We start from the raw sequence: 25,328 nt of genomic DNA, 5'->3' as shown, positions 1-25,328 counted from the left end.
ATACAGTCTTTCTTGTTAGATTTAATCTGGAACAAATTAGAATCATTTTTAATTTCCGAATTTAAGAATTAAAATTTAAAAAAAAAAAAATTTATAGTCGAGAAACGTACAAAATAGCTGTCATTTACGTGGCGCACGGTCAAGAAGACAAAGCGTCCATTCTATCGAATACGCGCGGTAGTAAATCGTACGAATATTTTCTTTCTGGTCTCGGAATGACTATCGATGTTAATGAACATAAAGGTAATAACAGAATCCTCGTTTTTCAGTTAAAAATGTATTCAAATCGGGACTAAAAAAATTAATTCTTCAATACAAATATTTTGTAAAAACTTGTATTTCCCCAAATAATAGCTTGGTTGCATCTCATTTTTCCCGAAATCTTGACCAGTTATAATATAATGAGCCATCTAAATTACATTTTCAATCCCTGCAATAATTAGGCATTTCAGACCACTCTTATTTGATCTTAGAAGCAAGCATCTGTACTAGAAGGTATTCGGTAGTTCATTACCAATATTTTATATTGTAACGCTAAATTTTACCCCAACAATCACCCAGTTTGTTCACATTTTTAAGTTGTTTATCTTATTGCGTGGTTCCTGGACCGTTTTCCTAATTTATCATGTCTTTATAATATGAAGATAGTGTTCGCAATTGCTAAGTTCATAGGCTTGAGATCGCTTATCTTCTTTTACAACTACCGAAACGTTAATTTTTTTAAAAACCCTATATCATTAAATTTTTCATCTATAAAAAATAATTTTAAAGATATTTTGTTAGGGAACTCTTTATACATAATAATATATCATTTAAAACTGTAAACTAGGATTTTAAATATTTTATGAATAATCTTGATTCATCAATAAACCCTTTTTGAATTCTCAAACATGGTTTTTAAATTTATTTTAACCTCCCCCCCCCCAATATACCCTTGCCGCCGCACCCCTTCATCGTAATCTTCTGGCTAGGGGCCTGTCATGAAACTCAATATACTTTCAACTCTCAATTTTCATATGCTCAAAAAGGATCTAGATATAATTTTTTTAAATAAATTATCTTTCAAAATTAAATAGTGGAGTATCTTAGATACAAGATATATTAATCTTTTTTAAATTGGAAATATCATTATTTTTCTTTATCGTTATTAATGTTTTTCTTTAAATTTGCATAAAAATACGTATTTTTAAGAATATATTGTAAAAGAACATTTAAAAAATGTGTAAATTATAAAAAATAAACATTAAAAAACTTCAAAAATACAAGAGATAAGAACATTAAAAAATAATTTATTAGGCCATTGACAGGCTTTGAACCATGAATAGAAGCTAGATTCGATGTGAATATAGCAAGTATGATTTATTGATTTAGATAAAAAGATTTATTAGGATATTTTGATTTTAATGATATTTTACAGCTTAGAAGTTTTAAAAATTTAATATCTTTGGGGTCAAAATTCCCTAAGTGGTCATTACCAAGGGAATGAAAATAATATTGATTAAAGAAGCGTATTTATAAATTTTCATCCGACACCAAATAATCAATACTCTATTAGGGAAGATTCTTAATTATAGAGCGCAACGCAGCTAACGAAAAAAGACCAGATGGCATAAAACTCATTCCTTTCATGGGGGAAAGTGAATTAGCTTGGGATTTTACATATATAGATATATTTATTTCCAGCAATTCCCTTCCCGAATGCATTTACCAAACGAAACGAAAATGAAAATTTAATAATTACTCCTTTTTAATTAATAATTCCTTTGATAACGACCACTTTAGGGGTTTCGGCCCTAAAGCTATTAAATTTTAGAATTCTTAGGCCATGAATGTTTTTTTCTAAAACAACAAATCTCAATTGTTTTATGCAAATCGAATCTTGGTTCAACGTGCTTTAACATTTTTAAAAACATAAGCAAGCCAGTTTGCATTTTTATTAATGTTTAGAAAGGGTCAATTTATACGATACTGCATTGCGGAACGCTAACGCTCAATTGGATCGCATTATTAGGCATATAAAATTATTGTATAAATTATTTCCAAATAACAAAGATATAATTACAAGATTGATATTCTTGGATATACAAATATTAAACAAATTTCATTTCTACATGATTAGCCGTGATAATTATAGAATTTAATTAAAATTGTAAAGATGGTCAGAAAATTGAATAATTAATTGGAAATTCCTTCCGTTCATTAGGCTAAACAGAAGTCTGCAACGAGCTGGTTAAAAAATTGTAATCATAAGGCGGGTGGGCCAGTTAAAAATATTTTTAAATAGTGGGGTGGGGTGGTGTATTAAAAAAATATTTTGTGGGTGAAATGGATAAAATGGGCTTATTTAAAAATATTTTTATAATAATGTATATTTTATAAGTTTGAGTAATCAAATAATTTTTAAACATTGAGCTAACGAGTTAAATAAAATTTTTAGATGAGAAGTCGGGTAAATTTTTTATAAATAATGGACAGGCGGGCTTTCGGGCTACGATTGTCGGATTAAAATAAACTTTTCGCCATGGTTCACAATCTATATCACATCGCTTATTATAAACGTATTATAATTTATAAGTTATCAGTCATTACAAATGCTTTTGAACGAAACGAATGAATGAAAATTAACAGTAGGCCTATTCAAAAATAATTTGAATATTCGATTCGAATCTTATCGAATAATTACGAATACGAATAATAAATTATTTGTTTTATCTGAATACGAATAATATTTATTCGATTCGAATAAAACGAATTATTCATAATTTTTAATAAATTGTTTAATAAATCTAACATTTGTCATTTCTATTTGTTGACCTGCCAATCTGACAGGTGATGTGTATATAAAGATTCTAGCACAAATTTAAAAATTTCTGAAGTGAAAATTAAAATTTTTATTTGCAACATTTTTTTAATCTCATGAAAAGTTTATTTTTTGAATCTCATAATAAATTATATTAAAAATTAAACAAACTAGAGGTATATAAAAATATATTACATCTCTAACAATAATTATAGTTAGCTAACCTAATTATGCTAGGAGAATGCTTCTGATGAAATTATGCTTGATGTTGAAGATGAGAAAATTTCCTCTCAAAAGAGAGCAATCATATGGGATCAATATCAAATCCTAAAAGAAGGTGAAAAGGCTTCTTGCAATCATTGCAAGAGTATTATAAAATGTAAATGCAAAACAACCTCTCTTCTTATTAATCATTATAATAGGTTTCATTCACACCTTAGTAAAAAAAATAATAAAATTGACATTTTTTTAAAGTCTACATCAAATTCTTCAAAAAAAAAATTAATTTTAAGGATAATTTATTAAAATTATTGATAAATAATAATATACCTTTTAAAATTATTAATTCAAATGATTTTAAAAATTTTATAAGTGATCTTGATTGTTCTATAAAATCATTTAGCTCCAATACTTTTAAATTGCACATGTATAATATATTTGCAGATAAAGAACAGTTGGTAAAGGAAAAATATATAAAAATAAAAGTCAGTTTAATTTTTCATCTGACATTTGGACTAGCAACACAGGTTCCTTTATTAAGGCTAACAGCCCATTTTATTGATGATAATTTTAAAATAAATAACATAATTTTGGATGTCAATCCAATAAATGAAACACATTCAGGTGAAAATATATTTAAAGCCTTTGTTAAAATAATTAAAATTTATAATTTAGAGAATAAAATTTTTTATATAACTTTTAGATAATGCAACTAATAAAACATTTATTGATACATTTTCTTTAAAATATCCATTAATAAAAATAGGGCACATCCGATGCTTTGCCCATGTAATTAATTTAATATCCAAAGAAATTTTAAAAATTTTAGCTCCTTCAATTCTAAAACTAAGAAACATAATTAGAATGATTCATATGTGGTGGAAGGCAAATACATATCGGATCCCCATGCTCTCGAAAATGGCAAGGGAATATCTATCTATACAAGGAACATCAACTGCATGTGAAAGGCTTTTCTCAGTTGGAACTAATTTATTGTCAAAAAACCGCATGTCATATAATGAAGAAAATAAAAGAAAAACTCTTTGCTTTAAAAATTGGCTTAAATTATAAAATAAATTAATAATATACATTTTAATTTTGTTTATAACTTGATTATGCATTATTTATTATCAGATTATTGATTATTATTATAATATTTTCTGTTTAAAATCAAATTTGTAATAAAAAAATTTGTCAATATATTTTATTTTATTAAAAAAATTAATTCGAATTATTCGTAATATTCCATTCGAATACAAATAGTAGATTTTATTATTCGTACGAATTCAAATAGTAAATTATTCGATTCGTTTAAACGAATCGAATATGAATAATGCACTATTCGATTCGTTTTTGAATAGGCCTAATTAACAGTATCATAATTTATCCATTATCAGATCAATATCATGATATTGACGATGAATTGATTTAACTAACTACACCACCCAAATTTTTTGAAGAATTATTTATTCTCTCCTCTGGTTTTTAAAATTTGGTGACTGCTTAAACAAAGTTGAAAAATCACATGATTTTTCACCTGGTTATTTGATATAATTAAAATTTATTTATAAAAAGTTCAACTCGAATTTAATATTTTTAATTTTAATCGGTCTGGGGATATAACTCCCATTATTCTCTGCCGCATCCTATATTTGGTTACGTTTTTCTTGCCAATCATATTTTAAAGAATAATATATAAATATTAAGGATTCAATGGTGGTTTAATATCGTCAGCAACAAATAACCCTGTATCTACGAAACAACCTTTGCATGGCATATATTACGCTACGCCTTTGACTGAGATCATATATCACGTGGCCACTAGATTGAATAGCGTTGATAAAGATGAAGAAAACATTCATTTTAAGGTAAATTTAAACTTTTGGTTTTATATATTATAATATCTAGAAAGAAAGAAAAGGAGTGAAGGAAAGAATATATCTATTATTGCTTAAAAAATTATATGATTCATTATAAAGGATTTATTTAATTTCATTGCCTATTCGGTTTGAAGCATCAACTTGGAAACTAGAGAATTGAGACCATTTATCCCGGTCCGGTCTTTTTTAATCTTAGGAAAGATTTAAGAACAATCCGGACGGAATTTTCCCATTCTCTACTTAGAAGACAGGCTTCAAACTCCTAGGAAAATAATATAAAGTACAGATAATAGAAATTCAGCTAGGGTTAGAGAAATGTTGTCTCATTTTTTCGGGTCGAGCTGCTCGATTTGGGAAATGTTATAAATAGGTTAGGCCAGAAGGTAAACTGAAGTACTTTTATTATATTTAAAAAAAGGAACTTGTCGAAATATTAAATCGTAAATTGTTTTTATTCTAATTTTGTAAATTGCCCAATGAGCCGCTTTTATTATTTATATTATAATTTCAAACAAACAAAAAGATGAAACACATAGGGAACGACGAGATTCACGTAGTATGGTCCGATCATTTTAGGGATTACCGAAAATCCATCATTCCTACAGAGTTTTGCGATATTCTCATAATTATATACCCCGTGGTGGAATACAATCTTTTTTCGATTAGGATTATTAATAATAGAATTCGTGACAAGGTTTGTTCTATTTTTTTTTACAGTTAGGCTGCATTTATAGGAAGCGCGATTTGCTCAAGCGATGCGAAATTGATCGCTAACGGAATCACGACTGATTCCCCATGGCTATAATATTTTTCGAAATATACAAGCTGTCACGATTTTGACTTGCTTTTGTAAATTACATAACGATTAATTTCGCATCGCGCTTACTAATGAAGCCTTAAATATATCATAAGTGACATTCGATTACCCCTAATATTTATTATTAATGAGCGCGATTATAGTATGGTATCGCTCTTCCGTAGCGATGAGAAAATTCAGACAAATGTATCGTTTGCGATATCACCCTTGCTATTATCGAGTTATAATACTGAGATATTGAATCCAAAAAATAGAATTGCCAGATTAAATATTTTTCTCTTTTATAACTTATTTAATTTTCTTTCTTTCTTTCTTTCTTTCTTTCTTTAAGTAGCAAAAGTGAACATAACTTTTTTAAATGTTGTTTAAATGACCTTAGTTTAGACTTTTTTTGTAGCCTATCCAAAACAATAGATAGTGGGGCTAAAATTATCATATATTTATCTATAAATTCCTTATTTAGTCTTCAAAAATTGAGCCCCATTTTTTATTAAAGCGGTATTGAAAAATTACAAATTAACCACAATTTAATTTATTTGCCTTTCCAATTTCCTTATTATTATTTCGGACGCGAGAAGGATTTACTTTCTTAATCAATTTTGAAAAAAATTTACATACATCCTAGTCAAATATTTTTTTAAAAAATATATTAATTAATAGACGACATTGATATATGTTTTTTTCAAAAAATTTAGGAACAACTAAATTTTGGTCCATTGTTTGATGGTGCTATCGTCGACGAAAGCTGTTTAGCCCCTCTAGTTAGACAAACAGCTCTCAACGCTAATCGATATATCAAATCCCAAAATAAATCGTTTCAGCACAAGTATATATATTATATTAAATTTAACACATAATATCAATATTTGAAATTCAGTAATTAATTTTCAAATACCCGCTGATACCATAAATTTGCAGGTTAATGATGCTTACTACAAAGTGAATGAATGGAAATATTATAAATACCAACCTAATTTGCTAAATACCTACCAAAATTTATTAAAATGTAATAAGACTCTTATTATTTAATATATTATATTTTTTTTAAAATATAATCTAAATTTATTCTCCCATATGTTATAATTTCGTTATATCGACAATTTATATCAAGGTAAGTTATAATAATTGTAAAAAAATATAATATTAGTAAATCACAATTATATAAAGTCATTAATTCTTGCTATTTTTGATTGAGATTCAAGTTCCCTTTTAGCGCTAACATTATAATAGACAACAAAATGGCCAAAGTCTATATTATGCATAGGATGTTCAATTACGGGGTTTCGGATATTGAAAAAATAAAGCTGAGATAATTGTATTTTACTATATTTATGGCTAATCGTTGGCGTAGGTAGAATTCCTCGTTGGGATCCACAGTCCTAGCAGAGATCCGTTTTCCTAGCTCTTTAAAGAAGTCTAGGGCACGAGAGTCGAACGACGTTAAAGTAGTGGCGATTAATGGTAGGAATGTATAATTGGCGGGAAGAGATGGCGAATATTTAGCTAATCTATTCGCCTCGGCATCTACTATGGCATCTCTATTTATATTGGAAGGGGAAAGAGGATCGATGCATGAGAAATCCCAAGTTAGGAATTTCCCCCTCTTCCAAGGGATCATCCATCGGGCCGCTTACCATCTGAATTATAAAGTCCAGTAGGTTCGAGAATTAATGGGATGCCGGCGGATTTTAAGGCCCTGGCAATGGTATCATTGAATTTTGAATGCCTAATGAATCTGCCTTTACAACGCTTGCAGTGTAGAGTGACGGCCTTTGGAGTTGACCGACGTTTGACAGAGGATATGAACGCACTAACAGAAAATAGGGAAGATGACTTTATACCAATGCCGCCGGATTTGATTGGTAAGGTAGCCTGTAGCCATGATAATTCCCCAAATTTAAGATTGAGTATATCTTCTGTTAGACGTTTAATCTCCTGAAGCGAGGTTGACGTCATATTGAAAGATCCGTGACGCTCGGAGTGTATATTTTATTCTTGAAATTAAAAGGTAGTTTAATAAGAACTGGATTTTATTATTTGGATTGCCTTCATAACTTCAGTCGGTGGGCCGCCTAGTATACCATCGTCGATATACCAGTTATGAAGATTTAGCTTGCATTGGTCATTAATGTCTCGTATTAGATTATTAATGCCCAGACAGAATCACGTGGTCGAGCCGGCCTTCTATATATCATTCCCCCAAGGATGGAACCACCAAGTTAGATTAAGAAAAAAAACATGACCATTCCCGGGATTTGAACCAGCGATCATGGGATCAGTAAGCGAAGCTCTTGCCTACTAGGCCATAGAGGCTTTACAAAAATCACGATTTTTCAATTATATATTATAAATATATTTGGTAGTGCCTATCCAATTGAAAAATAAACAAAATCCAAATTTGATAGGTAGAATCTTAAGGTAGTAAGCATCATTAACCAAATTTGCATGCCACCCCAAGTGGTAAGAAAAATATTTCCCCACCTGCCCTTAAGAATCTAACTCTTTTATTATCATGTTTAAATTATTATTTATTATTTTAAATAGTTTCGTGGCCAGATCTAATTGTCTCAACAACATCATTTCTCACCATAAATTGCCATCCTCTTTCGAAAATTTAGTATTTTCGTCATTTTATTCTCAAAATCAGAGCAAGGAAGAAACAAAAATCAAAACTCAATTATTGGATGAAATTTAGATAAACAAGCGCTTATTTTTCTAGTTAATCAAAAATATAATAATATTTTTAAGCACCTATAAATAAGAGATAGTAGCACCACTGAATTCATTATATAATTATGACATCTTTTTTTGTATTTCTTAAATGTTTAATCAAATGCAAAAGTATTAATATAAATTATTATTGCACCAACAAAAAAAATCTTATAAACGGCTATCATGGACTATATATTTTTTTAAAATTATATTAAATTAATATATATATATTTATTATATCTCACATCTGTATAATTATTTATAATAAAATAAAATTTATGGTTATATAATCTAGCAAAGTCAGTATAAAGATCGTTTTTATTTACTAATACTCTATAATTTCATAATTACCATATATTATTTTATAATCAAGCACTATCATTTAAATATGAATAAATAACTCATAAAATTAAACTACATATTATTCAATAATACAGTAGAGATTTTTTTTAAAAAAATAATTTTATCACATTTCAACGGGAAGGTCATAATACTTCAAGACTATTTTCATTTTTTTTTACCAAAATGGGCACCTAAAAAAAATATGTTACAATATAAATTTATGATATATTTAAAATTTTTTATAAATAACAGAGTTAGGAGTCAGAACTATTTACTATATTTTTAGTCAAGTGGCTTCGGGAGGTTTTTTCAAAAATATAGCAGCTTAAATTTGAAAGAAACTAATATTAATTAAAATGGTTAATGAATGTTTCCTGCAAGCGCCTGTAGATTGATCCTAATTAGCCATTACCCAATTATAGTCTAGTAATCTAACATCCACAACTTGCCCTAATTTACATTAGGTTGTTCAAAATTTTGTCTGATTATTTTAAGATGGTTTTATTTAGTGTTTTAAATTTTGCAAATACTTCCTTAAAGCATCGGGAGCAGTTTAAATCTAGGAATTGGAACAGCTTTTTGTAAAATATCAAAATCGTTCCAAAGTCCAAACTTCTATTAATTACTAATATATCTATATTAACTATATTTAAAATTTTTAAAAACTAAGTTATAATAATTATAATATTTTTAACCAGGAGTGAGATAGGAATATTTTAATAATTATATTTTTTTCAACAGCTTACCATCCTATGTACATTTGGCACAAGTTTTCATGGGAAGTAGCTTGTTTGATTAGCAAATCGATTTGGGTTTTTATATCATACATAATATTTGAGTCAAAATCTTTTCCTAAATTCAAGTGTTTTATGAAATATTGAAGAAGTAAAAATAAGTATCAGAAACCAACTTTAAATGATATTTTATTTAAAAAAAGAATAAAATAATTTTGGGGAAAAGATAGCTCGATCTCAAATCGAATTAAAACTAAATATAATATGCTGACCAGTTAATTTTTCTTTCACTCTTTTGATAACGGCTAATGCTTTGAGATTGAGTGATTCCGGTTGGTCTTCAGCTATAAAATATTTTAAATACCAAATTCATAGAAAGTTTGACGCCCAATTATAATGTTTTAAAACTAAAATTCAGTTTATTCTCTTAATATAATTAATAATTTGATAAAATATTTTTTTTTACATTCTATTAATCGCCAGTTGATCAGAGGGTCGTACACGAATGCTTCTAATACAGACATAACACTATCTTTGTTCATCTGCAAAACTTCCATAACTCTTTCACAGGTCATTCTAAATGTACCCTCAATTCCAGATACCTTTTACCATTTTATTTAATAGGCATAATTAAACCGTGAGCAAGGTTTTAATTTTATTAGTGTAATGTCTCGATTAAATTCGTAAAAATCAAAATTAATTCATTTGGGGAAAATAATAAATGTATTTTTACCTCCATAGCATTGATTAGCATTCGAGTCAATCTAAAAGGTACTTTCTCGGGAAATTTTTCTCTTGACATAGCCACTTCAAAGCAGTCTCCAAAGTCAATGTGTAATATTTTGCCAGTTATTCGGTCCAGCATCAAGTTAGACGGATGACTAAAATTGATGGTATACGTAACATATGAGAAAAAAATTGGTATATATCATTGAGGAAAAGGCACGAGTAGCCCATAAGCCATTTCAATTAAATTAGCCTCATATTCATTTAGATTTTAATAAAGAATCTCGGATATATATATAATTAGTTCCATACCGATCCCCTAGCCCTAATATGTATCCTACGACCGACATAAGGGCCAGCGATCGGGTGAAATTGGTGCGTCTTTCGAACCAGTCCTGACTATTAGGCGGGCTCCTTAACCAAAGAATTCGGCCCAAATCGTCTCCTTTGGTATGCTGCAGTGCGTGTTCTAAAACTTCGGTCTTGTGTAAAATACCAAGCTTTTCGTAGTCTGGTGCGGCACGTAACATCATCTTATGTTCTATGTTCAGGAGGATTTTTCGGCTCTCCCTGTATTCTTTAACGCAGGTGTGAAGGGTATCGCAATGAGGAACCCAGCTTATAAGGCCGCTGTTAGTGCTGAGAGGGACGACGGCGTAACGTTGAATGCTTTATAGGAATTATGTGATCGTGTAATATTTGAAAAATGGTAAATAAATAAGTAGAATTATAAGAAGTTTATATATAAAAAATAAAACCAATATAAATAAAATTTATTAGTACATTGGGAGAGGGAATATTCAAGAACTAAGATTGTATAACAACTAGATAACTAGTTAAGTCAGTCATACAAACAAAAAATCCCATGCGAATTATGATATCTGAGCATTAAGTTGTAAAAAAAATTGTAGTTTGTTTAAATTTAAACTGCAAGGCTGGTTATTCACTATAAAACCCATACTCACTTTCAAATTATAATAGATTTATATAAAAGTAAATTTCTACATTCCGTAATGATGAATAATTGTCAAAAAACGTTAAATTTTATTCAGTATAAAGCTTGCTTAAAAAATGAGGGCGAAAGAAGTTTCTAAACGATTTTTTTGTGTATTTTATCTTAAGACTTTAAATAATCATTTTATAAACATGTGATGAATAAACAATTTATTTAAAATAAAATACACTAGATTTCTTCTGACAGTTTCCTCGTCATTTTTGAGCAAGGTGTTGATGAGGCCGAATAATTGCATGACTCTTTCATCCTGTCTCAAGTCTTCGTGCCCTTTCAACAAAAACAAATATTCCACTCCGTCGTCTCCTGCCGTATTGATTAATTTGATAATAGATAGATTGGTGCATTCAATTAGAGAATATAATTATATCCAATTTTATATAATAAATCAAATGATCTCAAAATCCTTTGTATCTGTTATATATGTATTTTTTTTATTAGTCATAAAAATTAAATTTTTTAGAGTCATCGTTGAATATTATATTATTGTTTGATTATTAATAAATTTATTTATTTTTTACCAATTCATCATTGTAAGGAGTAATATTATATTTTTTTTTATTTAAATAATTTTAGAAATTATATAAACCCTAAAAAAAGGAGAAAAAAAACACAATTAATCTTTTTTTTAATTATTTTTTTTAAAAAAAATATAAAACTTCTTGTATTGATTTGTGAAGATAAATAAATAAAATCGCGGAAAACTTCAAAGACAAAAATAAATTTGTGAAAAATTTAAATTTGTGGTATTTAATATATATATATAAACATAAAAGTATCCATTAAACTCTTGGACACCCAAGCAATAGTTATCTGGCTCTATCTTGACTGAGATATAATGACTAAAAGCTTAACGTTAAGATTTCCTGATAAAATATTTCCTCTCTTAAAGAAATACACGTGCATAATTAAATAAATATACGTGCATAATTAAATCAAAACGTATATAAAAAATGTATATACAATTACCCAAAATTCTAAGCTTTCTGGGCCGTTGTTTGGAGCTTATAACCTGTAAAGAGGGCTGAATTTTGCATATTCTTACTAATGAGGTAGTTATATTGATTGGAGAATCGAAAACGAAGGGAGAAGGCCTAGATATATCAATTGATTGATTATTAGACTGATGTTTTGAATATTTTTTGTGGGTCATAGAAAGAGGTTGAGAAATTTTGTAAGTCCCGGGTACGGCTAGCTCTAAATCCTTGCACGCCATAAGCTTGGGAGACACGTGTTGTAATTGAAGATTACTAATTTGGGGTAATTCTTTAGAAATTCTACGGAAAACATGATAATACAAGTCCCAGGCCTGTGTTAAGTCCTTGACATTACCACTTTGAAGGTATTTATGACACCAGGCTTTGGCTTCCAACAAATCCCGTCCGTAAGCCTATATGTAGTAAAATTATTGAACAGTATATATTAGTTTTTTTAGAGTATCTATCGTATAAGATACAAAATTGCCCAATTTGAGCCCATTTTTAAAAAGGAATTACTCTTTTATCAAGAAAAAATCTTACGCAAGCCTGAATATTTTAGTCATAAATGGCACAAAGGTTTAGAACATCTGCGAAATCTCGATTAAGCAATATTTTCTGGGTAAAATATTGGGTTAGCCGTTTTATATATCGGCTTAAATGGCGTGATTTTGCATCACCATTAGTTTATGCTAAAAACTTGATTAGTTTTAAATACCTGACTAAAAGATGTCTCTTTGATGGTTTGTGGTCCCTTTTCAATCATGGTATGTAAAGGTTCAAGGACAGATAACATTCCTTTAACATTTTTTTCACCGAAGTAGAGTCTAGAGGCATCTTCGAGTCCTTCGTACCATAGCTCGTGCCACAAAATGGAAACACGAATCAATTCTTCGCTTACCTTTCGGTTATTGTAAATTTGATCGTTTAAAAAAAATTATAAGTCGAAAGTTTAGAATAGTTATTATTTCTAAGCCTGTGAAGAAAGTGGGAGGTATCAGTGGAGGGAAAAATTTTTTTTGGCTTTTAATTAAATAAAAAATTGCATATAACAAAATATTTTAAAAAATTGGAGGGGCATATATTTGTAATGGGAAAATAAACCTCATACACTAGTTATTTTGGTATTTTCTAGCGATAAAAATAGAAATAATATATATTATTTCTTCCTAAAATAAGCTAAATTTAAAATTAGCCTGCAGCTATATAATTATGTTTAGTTAATTTATTCAATACTTAGTGTTAAAAATGGATTTAAATTTAAACACTTTCAATCTACTATACAAAAAAAGATTTCACGAAATGAGAAATTTTGTTACCATTAGAGCTTGTTGTACCAGTGTATTGTTGTTTTCACACAACGCACGAAGAATCTTTTTAGCCGATATCTGCCGAGATGGAATATCAGATTTGGAAGCAACTGTCAACGGATAAATTAAAGCCTTTGAAACGTAAAGTGGTAAAAAAAATAAAGACATATTATCAACAATGATAGGATATAAAATGGAATCTTAATTTTTAGATTTTCCAATTAAGTAATATAATAAGATTTTCAAGTTGTATTGGAATATATATTTATATGTGACTTGAGGATGATGATTTCCTATTTCGATGAGTAACTGATGAATCAATTTGTGGACCAAAAATCGCGGAGTATCAATTCTAGCGATCAATTGAGGAATAACCTATTTGTGTTGAGCGTTAAACATATCACGTTTAAAATATACCGCGTTTTTTTTATTTCTAGTTATAAAAAAAATGGTTGACAGAAATTTAAAAAATCATATTAGATGGAACCTGTAGCCAATTATCGATTCGTATCATCCTAATTCCGTCCTGCAGAGCATCATACACTTCCTGATAATGCCCATAATCGAAGCATAATGTAAGTAATCTAAAGTATTATAAATTTCAGTATTATACTTAATTAGATTCTATGGATGAAGAAAGTTATTGGCGGCGTTATTACTATTATCTAGAAAACTGTTTCAAAAATTTATACAAGCCCAGCTTATGGAACTCTTTTTTAAAAATTTTATTTATTTAATGGGTGGAGTATATGTGAATCAATTAAGTTTTATTTTTTTTAATCCAAATTTATATAATTTTTTTTTAAAATCGCAAATCATTTTTGAAAAAAAAATTTAATTTTAAATATCTAATAATTGTAATTGTGTCTTTAAAAATTTAAGAGTATCTTGCAACTCTGACAACATTCATATTTTTTTCATAAGTTTTGTCGATAGAAAAATTAATGAGTTCAAGTTTATATTTACCCCCTTCCCTTCTTTCAACTTTTGGTTTTGGTCTTCCTTTTTCAGTAATCAACTTCTCTTCACATTAATTTTTTTAGAGCCGAAAGATATTTTATAAATAAAATTTTCAAATGATACAAATTAAAATTATTACATCCTTTCAACACTAATTATAGTATATACGCAATATTATATTTAGAACCTTTCCTCTTATGCCATTGGTGCTGAGACCCCTTGAACTAAAATAAGCATAATTCACTTAGAAAAAGGATTAATGACACCCCCCCCCCTCCAATGCGAGTCTATCGCATGCCACACATTGTCCCCTGTATTAGAGGGTCCTCTATTTGCTTCCATTGAAATTACAGTCAATTCGCACCAAACTACGGACTAAAAGCGTCTATGGGAAAACAATCCCCGATCAGGTCCATGGATCGCCATAATCAAAAATGCTAATATTCTTTTATCAAAGGTAAATTTCTGTACAATATTTTATTAAAAATTACCTTTTCTAAATATTAATACTTTTGAATTTTAAAGAAAAACACATTTAAATATCTTCCCCAAAAAACTCGTCACGTGAGAGGATGGAAATTTTATTTGGGGGGCCGGGTACCTAGGTTTTTTCTTTAGCTATGGTAAAAATTTTAAACCTTAATGTATCTTGCAGCGACGTAGAACTGTAAGAAAATGAGATGGATTGAATGAAACCCTTTACGGCTAAAATAATGTAATGCAAAAGCCCCAACATGTTCGCTTGAATGTTGCTAGGAAAAGATAAAGATAACGATTCCTCAGGGATCAATTTCATTTGTTTGGATTGGGTCGATGTCTGTGACTTTAAATTTAAAAAAATAATATCGTAATAATTGGTAAAATTAACATGAGGGTAATTTGTGCGTCAACTATCTAATTTTGCTCACTAATAGTTCCATTTTTATGTAAATAAAGTGAAAATAATTTTTAAAAAAAAATTCGAAAATTTCCAAATGAACATTTAAAATTTAAAGAAAAAAATATATTAGTAATAACAAGGCATTCAGAACTTACCGCAGTTGATTCGTCAATCGGAGTTCTTGATATCTCTTTGCGAATAATAGGTATCTTCTCTTCGAGTTTCAAGTCTAATTTTGATGCTTCAAGGCTAGAAATACTAAATTTTGACGTAGACTCTAACATCTCTGACGTGTCCGGTATTGTCTCGGCTTCCTCCTCACATTCGGACGATGAATTTACGGGTGAAGTAGATGAGCTCGAGGTTAGAGCTTCCTTGCCTGTTCTCTTTGCGTGCTCGGTGTTAGTGAGAAGGGAATCTTCGGGAGGTAAAACGCCCTTTTGCTTGTAGTATAGTAAGGCTTCGAAATTAATGCAGGCCCAAGCATGCCAAGCCTAAATATTTTTTTTAAAAAAGATTAAATTTATAAGAATATTGTATTTGGTACTTATTTTTGAAAAAAATAATAAGAGTGGATTTAATTTTTTTTAATTTAGAACTGCATCGGTACCTGATTGGTTTTGTGAAATATCGGCAAATATTCGATTAATTGTAATATAAGGATAATATAGAACCCGTAATATAATTTATATTTATCATTTAAGAGTTTAAAAAATTAATCTCTAAATTTTTAACGGGCATTATTATATTACCTTGTACCAGTTGTTAGAATTGTCTATAGCTGAAACGTAGTAATTAAGTATTTGAGGAATCGAAGCTTCTGTGATACCATTTAAATTTTCTGACCATTGTCCCATTTTCAAGTAACATCTAAAAAAAAATACATAAAAAAAATTATGGAGAAAAGTATTTTTAAAAAATAGCTTATTAATTTGAAGAAAGAAAAAAAGAAAAAAAACTTGGATAGTAAAATTCGAAAATCGTTTTTCTTGGTTGTCTCAGGAGTCTTAAGCATTTCCAAATATTTTGGTTGTAGGTGGTCTGATACAAATGTCGATAATTTTATATAAGCGTCGTTCTATGACATTTTTTTTAAAAAAAATTGTATTATATTATAATACTAAAAAATAATAACTATACTATATCCTATAGATTCGATAAAATAACGAATTTAATTAAGGTGTATAGTTGGGTAATAGCTAAAAATCGGCTAATTAGACCGGTATAAAATCTTATAAGCATTGAGGCGCGAGGTATCTTTCAGGGCGTTTTCCAGGTTTAAACGGGTAAGCCAGACAGTTTCCCCCATTTATTTACTGTCCTACAATTATTTGTTCCTTATGTGGTGATGGTATTTCGTCCAGAAAAACTAGGTTAGCAGTTTTTTAGCCAGCTAAAAATAAACCAATTACCCAACTATACTAAGAACCTTATAGGTGATGACACGATATATTCATACGAAATATACTAAGAATTTGTTTAAAATGATTTTCCAATTAGCTGGTACTTTTTTTTATTGTTGAATTTTAAAATATAAAAATAAACATTTCAACTCGGATTTAAAATAATGTCTAATTTCTTTTTAAATTAAATCTATAATACTAAATATTCTAAATTTATAAATATTAAAAAAACAGTTAAAGTTATCTAGGTATTTTTTACAGTTTAAATAGTTATAGATACAAATATCATGTATCTTATTCTTAAATATTCCAAATGTTATAATATAATAAAACTTACGCTTATTTAGGTCCTGCTAATAATATTGGTATATTTTATAAATATATTAATCGACCCATTAACCCAAAGCAATATTACCAATTGTCTTTTATCGTGGTCTATTTTAAAATACAGATTATACCAACTTATATAGCTTTACGCGCTTTTGCCAAATCCCAGAGATGGAAATTTTTTTTAAAAGGATTCAGGTAAAGATATAAATACTCTTTAAATGCATATATAATATGCTTTTTAATAAAGTTCAATAAAAGACAGATACAAATACTTGGTAAAAAATTGAAAAAAATCTAATGTAGATACTTTAAGAAGACACTTTATTGACATAATGTTAAACCTTATTGTTAATTTGAGTTTTATTTTAAGTTATATTAACTCAATTTTTACCTCACGAACTTTTTGTAATATTTCTTTCACTTTACATAATATTAATAGTTTCATTGATTGTTATCACTAAATTGAATTTGGAAAAGTATTCAAAAGTAATGTTAGTATCGATTGCCTATAAATTTTTCATCCTTATGACTTGCTTTATAGAATTTTACTATTAACGTTTTTTTTAAGATATATTATTTTAAGTTTTTTTATTAATGAATCAAAATTATTGAATTCAGCCTCTGAGCTTATAGATTGTAGTTTTAAGCAAATATTATCGGAAAGATTTTGTGTTATATATACTGTCGTTAATTTTATTTTTATTTAGATATCTGGTGATTCTATCGATGTAGATTTATGTCCCCAAGGAACTTAGGAACAGTTAAGTCGTCTTTTTTGACATAATAATAAAAAAAATTTTAATACTCTTCTTTTTTTATATATATTTAACAATGCACATTATAATTGTATAAAGGTTTTAATAATATTATTTGGGAGATTCGATGATAATTTGGGCATTTTTATTTGTCATTTATCTCTTCGTTTATGTGTTATTTATTTGTTTATATTATATATATATATATATATATATAAATTTCTCTTTCCTTAAAAAATTTAAGTTCATCGACCTTGTACTTAACTATTTTTATAATGACCTTTTAAGGTTAAGAAAAATCTTTATTTCGTTAATTTTTTTTTGTTTATTTATATATATTATGTTTATCTTTACAATGACCTATGACGGATAAAAAATTATCCCGATGGCCATAACATTGCCTTAAATATTTACCAACTTGATAAATAAAATAAATAATTAAATGACTAAAAGTATGATAATAAGAATATCATAAAAATGATAAAATAATAATATATATTTTTTATTTGGTGTTTTACCTTCTTTTTGAGAAACCAGCATGTTTATTTTATGTATTTTTTAGATAGGATCTGCAGACTGACTTGACATGGTGCCATGGGTAGCTAACTCCTTTCCAGCAGAGGTCAGATATGCATTATTTTAAGGATTTTTTTTTATTTTATAGTATTGGATTTTATATAAATTTTTAAGAAGTTAATTTAGATTTAATATTTTACAACTTTCTTTTAATTTTATTTTTTGGTTCCACACGCTGCCACCATGCTAAAGTAGTGGAGTTTAGAGTATAAGACAACAAGAAAATTCAATAATTCTTATTCAATTTAATATTCGACAAATTCATTCTATTATTCCAATTTTATTCTATATTCGATAAATTCCTTTTATTATTTTTATTCCATTCAATATTCGACATTCACTAAATTATTCTAATTACTAAACGACGAGTTTATGATAACGATTTGAACGCCGAGATCGAGAATAGAATCACAGGATGAGGTACAACAAACGATTGGATGCAAATTCTACGACTATTGCGAGGAACATAGAAAAGTCGAAGAAAGAACAGAGGGGAGAATGTTAATATATTTGAGTTTTATTTTAAATTATATTATAATTTTTACCTCACGGACTTATTGTATTATTTCTTTCACTTTACATAATATTAATAGTTTCATTGATTGTTATCACTAAATTGAATTTGGAAAAGTATATATAGACATGAAATTTATTAGATAGATATAGTTGTATTTTAAAATAAATAAATTCAAAATAAAACTTTGTCTTATTTCTTGTTGTATTATACACATAAATCCCACGATATTAGCACTTATATTTTAGGACATTGTAATAAGACATAACGCTAAACAAAACACTTTATTTATATTCATTTCACTTTATTTTCAATATAAGGTGTATAATGTAATATATTACAATTATGATTATAATATAAAAGTAATTTATTAGGACTATATGATAATTCAAAAAAAAAATTCCTTAAACTACATTAAAATTTTATAAATTCTATTTTTAATATAATCAATTTCTCAAATAATTTATCTGACAATCTATGTCTATTTGGCTTATTGACAAGTTTGCAAAACTAAATAAACGTTCGACTGGTGCAAATATTGTTATACCTTAAAAATATTTCCTTGATGTGCTTATATTTATATAAGTTGTTGGTATTATGACAACTGTCTTTAATATAATTTAATATTTTCAGTTCATTCATTAGCCTCATTATTTTTAGAAGATATATTGTAAAAACGAAAATATCATCCTCTTCAATAAAGGGGGATGAATATTTAGGCAACTCAAATGCATTAACCTTGTCCTTAAAAATAGCATGTGCTGTATCAAGCAAAAAATTTTGCATATACTTTCCTATCATCATTATCAACCAATCTAATTTTAAAACAAGGATTTGAAATGGTGGCTAAAAAGCCATTATATATTCATAATTAAAATTACAAATCCTTTCAAATCTTTTATTTAACCCAATTACAATGGCTTTAACAAGTAGTAGGCAAAAACATAAGTCAATTTGAAATAAATTATGAATATTTTATAACAAATAAAATTCGAACCCAATTCCTCTAATATCACTTATTTTGGCACAGAAGCTTATTAATAGCTCTTGCGAAGAGATACATTGGTTTAATATATTCCTCAGCGAAGCAGAAGAAAACTATAAAAATTTATTGAGATCTATTTATTAAATATTAATAATATATTACCTTAAAAAATTTGAACAAATTATTATTTGGGGAAGATATGATTAGAATGTTAATAATTATTGGTGCGAAATTTTTATAAAAAAATGTTTAATAGTTTAGGATTTAAATTATATAGTTAACTTTTTAATATATCAAAATATAATGAAAAATTAAAAGTTTATGTTTCTTTTGCATATTAAATAGTTAAAGATACAAATACTCATTTTTAAAAAAGTATTCAAGATATAGATAAAAGATACTTATTCAAAAGAAATGAATAGATACAATATATTGCATTTAAGATAATTTGCGATACTGCCCAAACCATACATTTAGTTCTAGGTAAAATTGGCCAATTTAATGTTTCGATTAGACAAGTTGCGTCTTAACTAAAAATAATAAAAATGGCTAACTTTTTTTTATACGCCAGATGTTAACACGAAACTTTTAATTGTCCAATACCAGTTACTAGAAAATATAATATCAAATCGAATTTATCGTATTGCTCGATATTATTTATTTTTTTAATAAAAAAATTTTAATTCAAAAATCGTTTTTTTTCGAATAATTCATAATCAAAAATTGAAATTAAAAAAAAAATTATTTTAAAAATCCATTTCTTTTTAAAATAAACCTTATTCCCAATTTTCCAGATGTATTTGACGTAAGAGAAAACGAGCGGGGGACTCGCTAACATCAAGGCTCGGTCAGATTGTTTGGCGGGTTCGAAGCCTAGTAATTTGACCAACGTTTTTTGCGCTAATGACTGGAGAAATTTTGATAAAAATAATTTAATTATATCAAATAAGATAAAGATAATAATAGTTAAACAAAAGATAATAATAGTTAAACAAACTAAGCTTTCATTTTATAATGACTAAAAAAGTAGTAAATAAGGTGAATATTCAGAATAATATTTCATCTTTCTTTAAAAATAATTAGTCCTCATTTAAAAATAATTAGTCCTCAAAAAAAAATATCTTAAATATTTGTAAGTGGGTGGGGGGAGGAAGGACGGGGCAAAGGTTTAGTTTCCGGGATAATTTGTCTACGCATTACAAATTCTCAAAGCAAATATTACGAGTATATACAATACATTGTATCACTATATCAAATCAATTTTAGAATATGATAAATTAAAGAATATTCATCTTCATCGTAGTAGGTCTAACTAATAATATTTACACATTTTTTTAAAAAAAAATTAGGATTAATTTTTAATTGCCCATAAATTGCAAAACTAATTTTAAATTTCCGCTCTAAGTGGGGGGGGGGGGAGGGGGGGGCTCATAAACTTATTGAAAGGTCTATTGCAATTACGGTCCTAGAGTTAAAATGAAGCAAAGGCAAACAATTTAATTAAAAAAATATTCGAATCACATTAATTAAATATAAAATAAAAACATAATCATTTTGTAAGACTTACGAATCTTCCATTTTTATTGCAAAGACTGACGTATTTAAGCCATGCCTTTTGATCTTCCGACGGTGTGATCACTAAAGAATGTACTTGTATACTTTTGTGCCAACTGGTTAGAATTTTTTGAGAACCCTTATCCGTTTACATATAGTAAATCACATGAAAATAAAATGCTATGGTATATGATATAATATAATGTTCATTACAAAAATTCTTGAAGAAAAAAAATGTAACTTTAAAAAAAAAATCGTCAAACAATGTGAAAAAAAAATGTGGAGTAAAAGTTGATATTTATACCATGAGTCTATCCCACCACATATTCTTGATAACGCCTCTGCGATCTGGAAGCAGTTTGTATTGCATGCTTTCCTCCATCTCGGACAAAATTTGAGCCATGAATACTGAATTATAAGCCCTTTCATAACTTTCCGAGGCAAAGGCCGAAAGCTCGGGCTCTAACAAATCTCGACATTTACTGATATACTTATATTAATATTTTAAATTTAAATTAAATGATGGCTGTAATTAAATTTTTGCCATATTTCTTTTTTTTAAATTCTTTCCTTTTATCTATTTATTTTCTTTTAGGAATAGGGAGTTAGGCTAATTTTTATTTCTCGTAATTATAACCTTGGGGAATTGGCATATAAAATGGTTTTCTACCCCATGGATTATACAATAGAATATGTAATGTATGTTATTGGTATATGTAACGTACTATTCCAGCGTTGGTAAAATCGTTTTTGGTTATATTCAATATTGCTCTATAAAATGCCCCGTCTTGTATCTTATCGGGTAGGAATGATATATATTTTTCCATATTTTTCATGTCACCTTTTTCCCCACCATTTAAATAATTATATGTTTTATAAAGAATTACACTTTATATCAAAATAGCAATTTGGATTATAATAAAACCTCAACAAGGTGAAAGTTCAAGGGAAGAACTTTAGGCAATATAAAAGAATGGGTGGTTGGTTAACATACTACGAAATTAAATTGATATAAAATTTTGGCATGAGCTACCAAACTAAAGTAGTCAAAATAAGGAGGTTGTCATCTTTTAGAGGTTTAAATGTAGTTATATTATTTACTAGGTTTTGTTAAAAATATTAAATATTATACTAAAAGTAAAACTTATTAGAAATACAATTTATCAATTTTTTTTTCTGTCTACAAAAATGGATAAGGATCAATAAATAGACATAATTATACCCATTCCCCAAGCGGCGGAACAAGCCAGTGAAGCCAATTTCAATTGGTTATCATTTTCCGTGGGCCAATAATCTTCAACTAAATCTAAAACTTGTGACCTAAAATAAAATTGTTCTCGATGAATTGACGGAATGTTATAAAAGTATATAAAATTTATTTGGGCTAATACAATAGATTATTTCTCCTTTTTTTTCTTTCATTCTTTCTTTCTAACATTTTTATTTATTTTTTCTCCCAAATTTCCTAATTAGATTAGAATACAGTTAATATTTCAAAAAAAATAAACAACATAAAACAGTCCATTTTTTAGTTCGTTAAAAATTGAAGGATAGGAATTTCTATAAGGTTTATACCTAAGGAAAAAATAAATCGGGGTTTAATTTTTTTTATTATAAATATAATGAAGACTGTGTCCATGTGTTTGAACCAGGGTTGTTAAAGTATTTAGATACAAAACTATTGTGAATGTATCTTATAGATACATTTTTATTTTAAGTTTTTTTAAAAACTAATTTATTCAACTAGCCGAGTTTATTTTTCTTCAATCGAATTTATTTTGTGTGGTGGATGACGCAAATATGGTAAATGATGTTTAATAACTTTTAGATATATTATAAATTTATAGATTATTAGTGATTCTGACGAGGAAGCAGAAAAAAATCAAAACATATCATCAGTAAATTTTAAAAAAACTTGACTGGATTTAAATCCAATAAAATTTGAAGTAAAATAATGAGATTTGACAAGGTGATTAGTCAATGAACTATAGTGAAAATATAAGAGAAAAAAAATTGAAAGATTTAAAATATTTTATTTTACCAAGAGTTTGATTTTTCGAAGATTTTTTTACCAAAAATTTTGTGCCAAAAATTGAGCTAAAAATCGAAGGTGCATAAAAAAATCAATTTTGCTTGAGCATTCTCAAAAAAATTTTCAGAAATCTTAAATATCTGAAGGGATTTTATTTTGATAAACATTTATAATTATTATTTTTTTTTCACGACCCCCTGGATATAAATTTTAACAGCCATCAAACTTTGAATGGTTATTTTTAAAATAAGTTTCGTTATTTTACTATATTTAAAGATTATCCTAATAAAAGGTGTTATATATTAATAGTACTTCATTATCTTCAAGCGCACCAGTTTAAATTTTTTTTTTAGTATGGTTAAAAATGTGTTTAAGGATATACGGGGATGACTCAAAAATGAAAGCTCATATCCGAGTAAACAAAATAAACTTCCATTTTGACTTAATGCACTCATCGGTATCACGATACATTTATAAGGTAGCTTTCAATAATTCTGATCTCAATCAATTTATATTTTGTTATACGAATATTAAAATATTATTATAGTAAGTAATTACTCTTACTAAATATATAATAAGTAATTACTCTTACTAAATATATTTAAACATAATAAGCTTTTCCTGGCGAGGCTCTCCTAATGGTGATATCCTCAGTAATTCGAATTTAAACTTAAAAGAAGCTTAAAAGGGTATGATAATGATTGAATGAATAAAACTTTACCATTCACCGAGAGCTTCCAGGCACATAGCCGCGCCCATTTTAACGTTTTCGTTGGAAGGTTCCGTTTTCATTTTAGCGCTGTATATCTGGAGGGCGGCATCCCACTCGTTAAGCTTTTCGTACCAACCCTCGTGAGATTTCTGAGCCATTTCATTTTCATTAGATATTTTTGTTTGAATTTAAAATTAATATCGTCGCATTTTTATAGACAACTCTAAAAAAAGTTAACTATATTATAAAGATGGCAATGAATTAAAAAATGGCGTAGTCAGCTTTAGAATATGTAATAATTTTATATCTAAAATAGAGTGGTGACTATGGTAAATTAAAAAATAATCAAAATCTGTAAAGAGAAGAGGAAAAAAGTTATTTAAAAAAGTGGAACCAATTCTTCTGGAAAATATTTGAGCGCATAACACAATATGCCAGCTGACGCCTCGGTAGCTTTGAGTTTGTTGTTAATGCTTTTATTTATACATTTAAATAAATTTAAAAATGGATGTCATATCCCAATTCTCAAATCTTATTTAAAAAAATAATCTTTAAAGTGATTTTCTTTATAATTTACAAATTTAAGTATAAGGTTTCAAAATTTAATTCTTTTTGGACGAGATTATAGATGTCGTAAGATTTAAAATACTCACTTCAAGCATATAGACACTTACAATTCTAGGATTAGATTTTTTTTTAATTTCTAATGTATAAGAACATTTTTTTACCATATGAGAGATTCTAGTATTTCTGGAGTAGCCCCTTTATAAAATTCTTCCTCTTTATATCGTAGAGCTTTGGCGTATGCCCTGTATCTAAGGGCCTGCTGACCTAACAAAATCGTATCCAAAGGGAGAGGGCCCTTAATATTAATAAATTTGTTAATAGATGAATAGTATATAATATACATCTTTTATCTTTAGAGTTTTGCCTTGGATATTGTATGAATAACTTAATACTTATATTCAGTGAAATATTTTTATATCGATCAAGGGGTTAGTTTTCATTTTTTATTAATACCCCCCCCCCTTCCCATATGCGCACACCTCGAAATTTAAGATTAAATGATCAAAATGCTAGCTTCTTAAGCCTACGTCT

The 25,328-nt window shown here is 27.7% G+C and overlaps 2 protein-coding genes across 4 annotated transcripts in view; one reads left to right on the top strand and one right to left on the bottom strand.

Moving 5' to 3' along the window:
- The window catches only part of LOC135931627 (ral GTPase-activating protein subunit alpha-1-like), a 40,717-nt gene extending 31,994 nt beyond the window's left edge, over nucleotides 1-8,723 (top strand). Inside the window, exons 32-36 of one of the 3 annotated variants that reach the window (XM_065468863.1) lie at nucleotides 98-243; nucleotides 4,727-4,887; nucleotides 5,423-5,593; nucleotides 6,412-6,542; nucleotides 8,261-8,723. In XM_065468863.1, the coding sequence (XP_065324935.1) occupies nucleotides 98-243; nucleotides 4,727-4,887; nucleotides 5,423-5,593; nucleotides 6,412-6,542; nucleotides 8,261-8,411 (760 nt within the window). In that variant the 3' untranslated portion in view covers nucleotides 8,412-8,723. The remainder of the gene's footprint in view (nucleotides 1-97; nucleotides 244-4,726; nucleotides 4,888-5,422; nucleotides 5,594-6,411; nucleotides 6,543-8,260) is intronic. The other 2 variants (XM_065468864.1, XM_065468865.1) reach the window with 2 other exon arrangements.
- Nucleotides 8,724-8,745: 22 nt separating this feature from the next.
- Nucleotides 8,746-25,328, bottom strand: part of LOC135931626 (serine/threonine-protein kinase mTOR-like) — a 36,982-nt gene continuing 20,399 nt past the window's right edge. The window contains exons 29-52 of the mRNA XM_065468862.1: nucleotides 24,959-25,092; nucleotides 24,625-24,703; nucleotides 24,240-24,379; nucleotides 22,709-22,806; nucleotides 22,212-22,327; nucleotides 21,791-21,976; nucleotides 21,500-21,625; nucleotides 20,708-20,839; nucleotides 16,329-16,447; nucleotides 16,122-16,239; nucleotides 15,525-15,863; nucleotides 15,128-15,312; nucleotides 14,017-14,113; nucleotides 13,806-13,904; nucleotides 13,539-13,661; nucleotides 12,938-13,120; nucleotides 12,212-12,632; nucleotides 11,413-11,548; nucleotides 10,543-10,899; nucleotides 10,238-10,385; nucleotides 9,971-10,106; nucleotides 9,777-9,848; nucleotides 9,517-9,622; nucleotides 8,746-8,961 (exon numbers count right to left, since the gene is read on the bottom strand). Of these exons, the coding sequence (XP_065324934.1) occupies nucleotides 8,946-8,961; nucleotides 9,517-9,622; nucleotides 9,777-9,848; nucleotides 9,971-10,106; nucleotides 10,238-10,385; nucleotides 10,543-10,899; nucleotides 11,413-11,548; nucleotides 12,212-12,632; nucleotides 12,938-13,120; nucleotides 13,539-13,661; nucleotides 13,806-13,904; nucleotides 14,017-14,113; nucleotides 15,128-15,312; nucleotides 15,525-15,863; nucleotides 16,122-16,239; nucleotides 16,329-16,447; nucleotides 20,708-20,839; nucleotides 21,500-21,625; nucleotides 21,791-21,976; nucleotides 22,212-22,327; nucleotides 22,709-22,806; nucleotides 24,240-24,379; nucleotides 24,625-24,703; nucleotides 24,959-25,092 (3,666 nt within the window). The 3' untranslated portion in view covers nucleotides 8,746-8,945. The remainder of the gene's footprint in view (nucleotides 8,962-9,516; nucleotides 9,623-9,776; nucleotides 9,849-9,970; nucleotides 10,107-10,237; nucleotides 10,386-10,542; nucleotides 10,900-11,412; nucleotides 11,549-12,211; nucleotides 12,633-12,937; nucleotides 13,121-13,538; nucleotides 13,662-13,805; nucleotides 13,905-14,016; nucleotides 14,114-15,127; nucleotides 15,313-15,524; nucleotides 15,864-16,121; nucleotides 16,240-16,328; nucleotides 16,448-20,707; nucleotides 20,840-21,499; nucleotides 21,626-21,790; nucleotides 21,977-22,211; nucleotides 22,328-22,708; nucleotides 22,807-24,239; nucleotides 24,380-24,624; nucleotides 24,704-24,958; nucleotides 25,093-25,328) is intronic.

The sequence above is a fragment of the Gordionus sp. m RMFG-2023 genome, chromosome 1 (genome assembly GCF_954871325.1).
Source record: "Gordionus sp. m RMFG-2023 chromosome 1, tfGorSpeb1-WG-v2, whole genome shotgun sequence".
In the NCBI taxonomy this organism is placed as follows: Eukaryota; Metazoa; Nematomorpha; class Gordioida; order Chordodea; family Parachordodidae; genus Gordionus; species Gordionus sp. m RMFG-2023.
The sequence above is the reverse complement of the archived record's forward strand: the minus strand, read 5'-3'. Positions and strand labels throughout refer to the sequence as shown.